Genomic DNA, 11,612 nt, shown 5'->3' with positions numbered 1-11,612 from the left:
AATAAAAAGTTAAATTTAATTAGCATGCATACCTGATGAGCTAAATTAAATAATACTGTAAATGTAAGATCTAAATTGAGTTGCTCTACAATTGATAATTGTTCACGCATTTTCACAATCGTACGTTCACGTCGACCTGCTTCTTTAGCTTTTTCAAGTGCCTGTAAAATTTCATAAATGTTCCTTTTCCTGCCTAATTAATTAAGCATTCATTATTATTCATTAAAATTATGCTATCATGCGATAGCTAAACATAGAAAGGTATGTATTAACTAGAAGTTTGAATGGTTACAAATAAGCATTATTGATTGATTAGAACAATCAATATTTTTTCTTGTGGATATGCTAATCAGCTTAATTAGTTACTCCAATCTGGATAAAATTTTATGCTGCAAAAGAACCTCAGTAACAATCACTGAATCGCTGCTCTTCGGATTAGTCACTCATTATTTCATAGCATCTGATATTAATATCGTTTTTCACTTGCTTATAAAAACCTTCCCGGATATCCATTCATAAAAACACCATAAATACATTTGAGATAGCAAAGTTTAGATATATTTTTTGCTAAGTTATAGTCGTAAGAATATCCATCCAGTATTCTTATGCTCCATTTCGTGAAATTTCGCAAGTGCTAATATTTGTGGACATTGATTATGTCCAACGTGACTATTATCGTTCTTCGTTTCATTTCTTGTTGGATTTATTCCATCTTAAATCTTCCGATTCCTTTACTTAATTATGTTGAGATGTTAAATGGTTAGGAAACTTTTATTCAAAAAGTTGAAAAATACACAGACATTCTCAGAAGAATGAATTAAACACACATTAAAGTAAGTGAGTAAATAAGTAAGTAAGTAAGTAAGTAAGGAAGGAAGGAAGGAAGGAAGGAAGGAAGGAAATCAGCTGTTCAATTCATTAACCTAACTGTGGGAATTACAGGCAGTACAAATTAGACGTGCAATAGATGTACGCCTATTTATATGAGACAAAATGATTTCTTTTGACAACTCAATAATAACAAATTAGTGTTTTTTGTGTGTTATAAATGTGAAAATTTTTGCTGAAATTTTGCACGGTGATAACAGGTTGTGTGAAGGAAAAAAGTGGACAGTAAAATTTATCACCATTTTTGGTGACACTGACAGAGCATGGGGTTTACAACAAAATCACATTTTGACAATACCGCTCCACACTTGAAAGCCTTTAAAAAAATCAGTACCATATATTATATGTCTGTTGGTGAATTAATTTTATATATTATTTTATATATTTATATTAATTTTATATATATTTTAAGGTTGCTTGGCAAATATAAAATGATAAAAGAATTTTACAAAATTCTTTGTAAAATTCTTTGATAAAATAAAATATAATAAAATTCTTTGATAAAAGAATTTTATTACCAAGATTGCTTTTTCGGTGAAAAGAAACTCATTTTATCATCGATTGAAATACTGTGGAAATTATTGGTCAAGAGATATGAAAAAGGCGACGAAAAGAGTTATTTCTGGGCACATTGCATTTCTGGAATAATGTTGAAAGTTTCAATCTAATCATTTCAGTCCGGTGATTTCTTAGCATTCAATGTTTCCTCGATACATACTGTAAAAAGTAGGAATGAAAAATGTGCAAGACATAATAACACAAAATCTAGGTTTATTTTTAAGTACTATTTTTAAGTAAAAGTTCCTGAAAGTAAATTTCTCGGTACCTTCTTATTTTCAAAATATTTTGAGGACATTTGAATCATTCCTGCATTGATTGAAGTCAGAGTTAGCTATTCCACTTTACTTTGAACTCAGAAAGCTTACTTATTGACAAATTTATGCATAAAATAGATGAGAATAAAGAGTCAGAATCGTAATTGTTCGGCAGTATTTAGGCACAGTAATTTTTGGGAAATACAACTAATCATATCAGACGGATTCTGCAATTAACTTAACAGTTAAAGACGGGTTCGGCTGATGCTAAAACAAGTATTCGGAATACCAGGACCAGTAGATCACCTGAAATGTGTGAGTAGTTTACTCTCATAGATTGCATGAGATGTTTATGAAATGTAAAAACCTGTCGGATCTATTAATTAGTGTAATATTTCGAATAATTGCACAGCATCAGCTGGATAATTTTCACCTCTATCATTACTGAATTGGAATTTAAGTAATTGAAATTATTTGGATTCAACAAATTATTTGCAGAACTTGCATTGAAACACGCAAAAAATGCGGGGAAGATGATGCTTGACAAACGATCTATACGATCTGGTGTCCAAGAATTAGATCTCCAACGTGATCGGCACCACTTCAATTCAAATCCTTCTACTGGAAACATAAACCTTTTCTCGAACTCACAAACACCCTTTGGACTCGATTCTTTTCCCTCGATCTAGATTGATGTTTTATGATTAATTAAATTATGTTAATTCATCAAATTGAACTAAGCTACGAATTTTCCTTGATCGATCATGAGAGATCCAGTGTCTAAACGACGATACCATGAGGTTGGATAATACTTTCAGGATTCATTGCAGGTGAGGAGCTAGTAAGCTAGTGTTCATAGCTTATAAGGATGAAATGAACGAACAAAGAAAAAAATTACATTTTTACAGTATGGCTTCTTTGGCTGTTGACCGCTCTCCATATTTTTCACCTTTGAACCAACTATTGCCAGCTCAATCAATGATGAAAATATGAAAGTCATTGAGACCAGCATCCATATATCTGAACACTTCAGTGACCAATACAATCTCATAGGTCATTCTTGATTTGTAAGAAAAGTTAAATGATTGATCACTTTTACTTTAGATCACAATTTTGAAACTGGATTTTTAAAAATGTTTCAGAGTTTGAAAAAATTTAGAGCAATATTTTTTTGAAAAATTAGTATAAAAGCATTTAAGTCTTTTACCAATAGCTTTGATATAAGATACTCTGGGCAAATTTCGCATAATATTGCCGAACTGGAATATCATTGCTAGCAGAGCATTAACGCCAAGCATCGTTCTGGCTGGTATTGCTCGTGGTCCCAACGAAAATGATACCCAACTAGAAAGTGAAGTTTCAAAGGGATTTTTTTTTGTTTGGAATTTCTTGAAATCTGGAAATTAGAATTTGCTGAAAGATCAAACAGTCAAGTATTTACTTTGTAGAATGATTATTTGCGCTACAAAAGCTATTTCGGTCTTTGTTTGGTATAAATCTACAAGCCTACTAAAAAATTTAACATTCTTAAGTAAACTTTTTATTTAAACTTTGAAATCAGATTTAAAAAACTTTTAGTTCATCTTATTTGATTACTATGACCAGTTGAAATAACATATTATTGGATTATTTATATATCAATTAACATTCATTCAATAAAAACAAATTGACCAGAATGTGAGATCAAGAACTTCTTTTTTTATTTTTGGTTGTTGATCCTATGGTTCATTCAAAAATTTGAAAAAATTTGTGACGTGGACACCATACTTTTTTGTAATCGATAAAGTTCCAAATTAATTACCTGATGAAAATGGTAAGGTAAGTGGGAACATAAGCCTGCATAAAATACCATATACAGCGCCTTTCGAATGTTAAGTTCACATGCAATTCATCCCACATCCCGGCTGGATATTTCTAAATTCAAAACGATAATATGTTCTTAAATTTGATTTCTAGTTTTTTAATTCAACGATAGAAATTGAAATTCAATTCATATTCACCGACTTGAATTCTGATAATTGTAATTTTATTGCTGCAGAAAGTTTAGTTAACTAAATTAAAATACGATCAAACATACATTTTAGTTCCATTATCCGAACAATTCATTTAAAACTTACTATTGTAATTAAAAGTTTCAAGGAAATATAAAAATTATTGTAAAACAAAGTGCTTCTGTTTCTGCTCGAATTTGAAACAGATTTTCTAATGGTAAAGAATTCAAACACTTAACTGGAAAAGCTCATATATTTGTAATGATGAAATTTGCATACCTCTATCCTAAGAGTCGGTGTGATATTAATTAAAATAAAATCAGGTAATAATATTTCACTGACAGCGTAGACTGGATTTGGATTAATTGTGTTCCAACGCATCCGTACCTCTTGGTTATTGTAGTTGAAGCTGAAATCAAAACTATTTGTCGCATGCATTCTGCACATTTGCAGTCGTCTACTATTTCCAATTGTCGTGCGAAATTTGTCAACTCTTAAACACGTCAATTGCAAAAATTTCACATGTTTTTTTGAATAGTTCACATGTTGCATTCTTACCTTTCATAAATTAAATAGCAAGTTTGCACATCCATTGGAAAATTTGACAAATCCATGACACATGGTCCTTTTACTCGAACTCTCTGCAGTAAATTACAGCTTATTAGCATTAATTCCATTTACTTTCGTACTGATTTTCTGGACTGGAATTCCGGACCTTTTATTATCAAAACCATCGATTTGAAGCAGGATTTCAGAATTTGTAAAGAAGTGTTAGTTATTAACTGCGCTTTTTCTGGATGATTACTTTTATTAGCATCGGAAAATAAGAAAAAAAAAGCTTACATAATTGACCCAAACAGTACCGTTTGGGTAAAGCATCAAGAAAATGTTCCTAAAATGCTAAAATAACTATTATTTATTTATCAGCCTAATAAAGGAAATTTATCTGCCATTAATATATTAACATATTTCTTGAACGAATAATTTTTCTGGAATAACGTTAATATATGAAAACATATTATATAGGAATATATGAATATGTATAAAAATTAAGAAATGAAATATGTGGCGAAGAAAATTAATATTATATGGAAAAAATTAATATCAAAAAAAATTCCTGAAGGGGGATTCATGGATTTCGGCAATTTTACTGTTGATAAAACAACTATTCGGAGTCCAAAGTCGATCCAGAACCTGGTGATTGAGCGACAAATTGTCCTTGCATGGGTTAAGATGCTCAAAGTTCAAAGCAGGGTCAAGCCACATCTCATTGATGTAAATTTCCATCTAAATCATTAAAATAAACTTGGATCAAACTGCTTATTACTTTAGCGACACTTCAAGAGCTCATTATTTTCGTTCATTACTTTTTCTCATTATTCTAACAGTTTTTGATTATCATAAGTTTCAGTTTTTGCAGTCATTCAGTGAATATAGTATATCATTATCATTATCATATTTATGATTATCATACTAGGATGGCATGATAAGTTGAGAGCTACGAATAGTCTAATGTAACAGCAAGAATATTGGAATAAAAGAAAGGTTAGTTTCAATAAAATTGTGTGAATCAAGAAAAGTTTACCATCTTCTCCTAATTTTTGCAACTTTTCTTCAACATTTCAACAAAAAAAGTGAGCTTATTGTGCGCAATTGATTATCAATCAGCACTAATTAATGAATTATGCACTACTGATAATCGTTAATTAATGAAAATTAACTAAAAAATAATGAAATTTACTTCAAAATCATTGGTGATTTCGTTGATGGATGTGATTGATTGTATCCAAAACTCGACAGCAACATCGACCCCAGTTTCTACTGCAAAATATGTGCATTGCAAATCTGAATATTCAAATAATTTATTGATCCATGAATGATCCGTTGATAACAACTTATATCGAAAAAAAATCTTTTTCAAATTTGGATTAAATTTAATGGCATGATCGATGCTTGAAGTATAATTGATATAAATTGAGAAGTGTCAACCCTCACATCGAATTTCAGTTCAAACGACTAGCCGTGGAAAGCATTCAACAAATCAATTGTAAATGATGATAGAAGAACACAGGGGATAAGTATTTAATTGGAGTTGATGAATCTAATTAATTAATAATGAAATCACAAAAAAATAATATATAGTTTTTGGATGTTTCTTTGAATTTCAATTCTTTTATTTTATGAACGTTTTTGCAAAACTGTCAATTTCAGTTCTTGAAATTAACTACTAATAATTATCAAAATAAATTCTACAAATCCCTCAGTTACCAAAATCTGATATCTTAGGAGCAGGAAGGAAATTTTTTTCCATCATCCAGCCATTTTCGATTTTTTTTTTCTCTAGCAAATGAACTAATTGAAAATGACAGCTCTCAGTGAATCACCAATTCACTCAGTATCGAAACGTTTTCACTTAGAGTGACGCCTATGAGTGTTAGAGGAAATGACAAAAAAACTTATTCCATAAATTGTCGCTTGATTTATTTCTTGCAAAAAATCACTTTTGTAAAAACTTCTTCTAAGCCATGACGTTTGAAAAAAATTTTTAAACAAAATTTTTGGAATATCTAATTTTTATAAAATTTGAAAACTCCTATAAGTGCTGCTGATAGCCGGCTAGTACGATGTTACTGTTTATTTGCGAACTTTCGGATCTGGTAACAGTGATAAAATAAAATTTGAATAGAATTTCATTCTTCATTTAATGATCAATAACCTACTCAACTACCTGTCACCACTTTTGTGATTCCTAATTTTCAACTGATAAATTATGAAAATACAATTCAGTATAAAAAATTTAATTTTTATTTGTTAGGAAGAAAGTTAGTGGCAATATTAAAATCTTAATTTTACACTTGAAATCAAAGAGCGTGCAAATGTGTGCTTTAAATATAAAAATTAAATTAATTAACGAGTGAGCAACAGTGCAAGAGAGTAATGTGCACGTTGTAGTTCCCTTTGTCACTATGAAAAATGACGATTTAAAAAATTGAACGAAGAAAAATGTGTCAATGAACCAGTCTTAGTTAGCGGATAATGTTGCAAATTTCAATTAATTTAATGAACCACCGAAAAGTTACGCTTAATTTAAGTACATTGTCATGCAATCGATCTCTGCCATTTTTAATTACTTAATAATTAGTTACTTACTTAATAATCCCTTACTAACTTTAGATGGAATCAAATTATTTCTCAGTAGCTAACTGAAAATCCAATATACTTTTCTAGAAGAGCTCATCAAATTGTTGCTATGAAGAAAAATTTTGTTATTTTCTATGTTTAAATCCGAAACAGAAAAAAATGTCTCAAACTACGATGAGAATAGATTTCTAGCTTGGCATTATACATACTTTAAAAGGTCAATAACTCAACTACACACATTTGTCGCATAAAAAAACTTCGCTCTAACTGATTGTAATAAATTATGGAAAGAATTTTTTTAATTAATTGGCGATTGTTTACTTAAGCATTCTTTGGACAGTCAAAATGATATAATCAATCCTAAAATAAACACATGAAAAACACCACACTTGTTTCGCAAAGTATTTTGAGACCTGTAAATACTCTTGAGAAATATGATTAACCCTCGGGGATTTCATTTCCTGATTAAAAATTTGAACTAGTTTTAGTATTCTACGCCTTAATATTCAGCTTTTTAAAAAAAATTTCCGAAGCATTTTTCCATGGTGATTTGTAACGAATACGAATACAATTATTTTCAGATGAAAATTGTGAAAACTAAAAATTTGTTTATTGATTAAAAAGCCGGCTAACATTTAATTTTCTTTCGTTTACATAAGTATTTGGGTAATGCAAAAATCAAAAGTTAATTTTGAAAAGACTGAAAATCACATTAAATCAACTATCCTTGCTTACTTAGAAGGAATGTTGTTTATAACTAAGTAAGTGTTCTTTCAGAAGCATCAAAGTGGAAAAGTTGGTAAATTGAGAGAAAGAGGAAAGGGAAGAGGGAAAGAGAAAGAGAGAGAGAAAAAGAAAATGGCCGGAGATGAACAAACTACATACTTTTTAAGGAATCAATGGTATTGAAAGGAAGTTAATATCATTATTATAAAACCTTCTAAGTTCAACGGAGTGAGTTTCCGGATATTTGAGCATTTTTATATTTATGAAATTCAAATTTAATTATTTGTAAAATTTTCAAATTTTCTTGTTGAATAAGCATTTGAGGTTGTAATGCTGCAATTTCTAATATGAGAACATTCTTTTTGCAGATAAGGAGGAAATAATGAAATGAGATAACCTGTCCCATAGAAGTTCCCATAGCTTTCATTTAAACTTAAACAACAAAGTCTAATTAACTCTAATTACAACGCCATCATCTTTCTACATATATCCATTTTGTATACTACAAAGAGATGATTTATATATTTGTGAGGTTAACTGGGCAAATTAATATCAAATTAAATTCCATGTTAAGTTCTAAATTTTAATTTCTAGGATTATAATTGCATAAAATTAATTCGATGTTTGTTCATTGAAATCTCTTAATTAAACTAAGCTAATTTTTCGTAAAATTGCTAAATATTTAACAGTGTCTGAAAGTACAAAAATTTTTTGAAATTATCAAATGGAAAACTAAAATTTTATTCTTTCCCATACACCATCATAACGTAGTCGAAGATAATCCCCCCTTCGAGTTATAGAAGTGACAGTAAAACAAAGAACTAATGTTTCAAATATGTCGCATGTGTTTTTAAAGCTGAGAATATCGAGCTAATTATTATCGAAATTCCTATCTCGAGAACTATGAAATTCCAAACATTAAAAAAAAAGGAGAAAGAATGGGAATGATTTCTATACATTGTACATTTTTAAACGCTGCAAGAGGTAAAGCTACTGTATTATATTACACTGATCATTGAGATCATTATGATCATCAGTAAATTATCACATAGGCTAAATTATTGCGAAGATTGGTGAGGTTAGTATAGTAAATAATATTTTGATTTCATTAATTACTGAGTTTGAAGTTTTGTTGAAATGTTAAAAGATCAAACCATTTCCGATGATCTTTGGTACTTTAAAAATCGTAGAATTCTTTTTTTTTTCTCGCCAACATTACAAGTGTGATAGTGAAATGTTAACGAAAAAGCTCATTCGTACATAGGTGGAAATTCATGCCCAATCAATGAACATTTATATTAAATTGCCACTTGAATTGAATTTCATATGTTAAACGATGACGGTATTGTCAACAGCTTAGAGATGCCTAGCCTTTCCTACCTTTTTGCTCTAAACACTCCTTCTGCAACTAATGGAATTCAATCAAACTACAACCTTTTCTCCTCTTACATCTTTTCATTTTAAATTTCTCCCGGAGGACATTTTCATTCACTTTTGAGCTCATCACTATCCATAAATATATTCTTGCATTGCAATCTCTTTTGTCCTTTTTCATTAATTTTTTTCAAGCAATTCAAATGAATTCATTTTTTGCTGACATTTAGTCTTTCTAGTGGCGGTGGCAAGTTTCTCACTCTTACATATATCTTCGTATTCAAGCAAAGCGGAAACCTATCTATGCTTACTGCATGTCAAAATTGATCCCCTGAGGTTTTTTCTCGAACTATTTTTCATCACCAATTGATTTCGTCCAAGTTGATGAACAGCTCTGGGATTAATCTTCCCGTCCGACTTCAAACTCTTTCGCTATCTTTCAATAATTTCAAATTCTCAAATTATACCATTCGTTGTGTCCTCTCAAGAAAATATTTTTTGGAGTGCAAACTTATCCAATGCAATATATTAAAGAAGTTTTCATCAAAATATTTAGGAAGTCCTTTATAGTACAATAAATGCAATGCAAATCACTCGATAATTTATTTTTAATCATCATTTGCTTTCGATCCCTGACATTCTATATTTGTTACTAAAAAATTATACAACTATTGATAGCAACATTGGAAGTATATTTTGGGATAAGTTGCTCTTAAATGATTTTTAAATAAAACTTCTCAAGTTAAAATAAATGTTTCGGGCACTGTTAAATCAATTTGGTTTATACAAAGGATTCATTTTTGAAAAAATATGCATTTCTAATTACTGCACTAGTTTTATTGTTTAGTGGAAGATCTCCAAACTACTAGAAGAGGTTGATCTTTCTCTTTCTCTTTCCCCCTCTCAGTCACTAAACAGATGTCGAAAACACCGAGATATCCTGTTACTCAGGTCACTCACTGACCATCGATGACATATCCAAACATTAAATATTATTATAAATAAGTCTCCAAGATAAAATTCAAAACATTAGTGTTAGAGCGATTCGCCTAATCTAGCCATATTTAAAAGTTTTGGAAGAATAATTCTTCAAGTACCAAAGCAATGCCATTTGTTATGTGCATTTTTTCTTTATCTTTCGTTATCATGTCGAGTACATTAGCTAATTATTATAATTTAGCAGTTGAAAATGTCATTAAACGGCAATTTAGCAAAACGTTTTCCTTTCCATTATCGAGCAAAATCGCTGTAAAGCAATTTTCTAAGCATCGCCAATCTTTTCATGTTCATAAAATTATTGAATAATTTTGATTTTTAATTAACTGAAGAGATTTTTCATATAACAGATGTATACGAAAAAAATATACTCATGTACTAAAAGATTTCGAAAATTTTCGAATTTTAAAAAATCGGATTTAAAACTAAATTTTAAAAAACGCATCAATGCAAATGAAACGTTGAGTTGCATACTTACAAGGAAGGCGATATTTATTGTAGCCGGTACCATTGAGCAGCTTATCAATGATAACCGTCTCAGTACTGCAATTTCGTCGTTGCACAGCATTGTTTCCACCGGATGAATCATTTTTTTCTTTCTCTTGTTCATCATCCAGAACATCTCCCCAGAAGATATCAGCCGGTTTTTGATTCTCATCCAAATCATTATCCAAATATTCATAATCGCCATCATCGATGGTTATTACAGTATCTTCAGTGATTAAAGACCAGGCAGCAAACATGATTATATAAAAACCCATTAATAAAATATATCCGAAAATACAGTTCTTCTTTTATTTTTCCAGCAATTAAAAATTTGAAAAAATTTCGAGTAAACAGAGGTAGAGGTTGACGAGATGAAGAGATTTATTTGTTTCGTAAATAATTAATTGAAAAAAAGAAAAACTTTAGAAGGGAAGACACTGAATAATCTTCGATCTTTGCAAGAAAAAAGTTCCTCCTGAAATATTCCGTAAAACAATTTTTTATCAAATACATAAGGAAAATAATAGTGGCAACAGTAGCTGCAGTAACAACAGCAATGCGTGAATCGATTAGTCAAAACATATTTTTTAAAGCAGTGATGATTGACCCACGTGACCTTCGAATAATAATTAGCCTGAAAATCACTTATGGAACGGATGTGAAATTCTGCAAACTGCGAAACCAACCGTCTCCGTAGATAGACAAGTATAGATTGTATGTCATATCCTTTCTGCTTTGACAGATAATTAACCACGCCTATTTGTGAAATGGAGAAGTAGGAAGGAAAATGGCCCTATCGTCATGGCCTTTGTATTGACCTTACTGCGTGAAGTCCTCTAGAGAAAACTGATGTTGTGATCGAATAGGAAACCAAGTTATGGTATCATCATCAATTTCAAACCTATATCCGTTTTTTTTCTTTTTTTTTTTTTTTGTTAAGGAAAAGTTGGAGTCAGGGAAGAAAGGGAAAGACTAAACAGAGGAGCTCGAATTGGCGAAACGATTTTGTCGAGAAAGAGGAAGGAAATTCGGTGAAGAACAAATCTTAAAGAAAATAGTTCTTTGATAGAATAGAGATTGGAGTACTTGAATTTAAAGTCTAGATATTATATGCTTATTCTCGTCCATTAAGGAAACGTCAAGGACCCATAAAAAAGATTTTCCAGAAGTAAGGTTCTATGGTACCTTTTAGTTT

General features: G+C 30.3%; 1 protein-coding gene across 1 annotated transcript; it reads right to left on the bottom strand.

Moving 5' to 3' along the window:
- Window positions 1-1,970: 1,970 nt before the first annotated feature.
- LOAG_16559 (gamma-aminobutyric acid receptor subunit beta) lies at window positions 1,971-10,692 on the bottom strand (the record flags this gene model as incomplete). Its single annotated transcript, XM_020449212.1, has 10 exons — window positions 1,971-2,009; window positions 2,209-2,388; window positions 2,602-2,723; window positions 2,911-3,047; window positions 3,505-3,617; window positions 3,974-4,103; window positions 4,253-4,335; window positions 4,889-4,981; window positions 5,436-5,515; window positions 10,410-10,692. 10 exons carry the CDS (start codon window positions 10,690-10,692, stop codon window positions 1,971-1,973), a joined length of 1,260 nt encoding a protein of 419 aa, XP_020307281.1.
- Between the last annotated feature and the right edge of the window lie 920 nt (window positions 10,693-11,612).

This window comes from Loa loa (assembly GCF_000183805.2).
Source record: "Loa loa unplaced genomic scaffold supercont3.8, whole genome shotgun sequence".
NCBI classification, from domain to species: Eukaryota; Metazoa; Nematoda; class Chromadorea; order Rhabditida; family Onchocercidae; genus Loa; species Loa loa.
The sequence above is the reverse complement of the archived record's forward strand: the minus strand, read 5'-3'. Positions and strand labels throughout refer to the sequence as shown.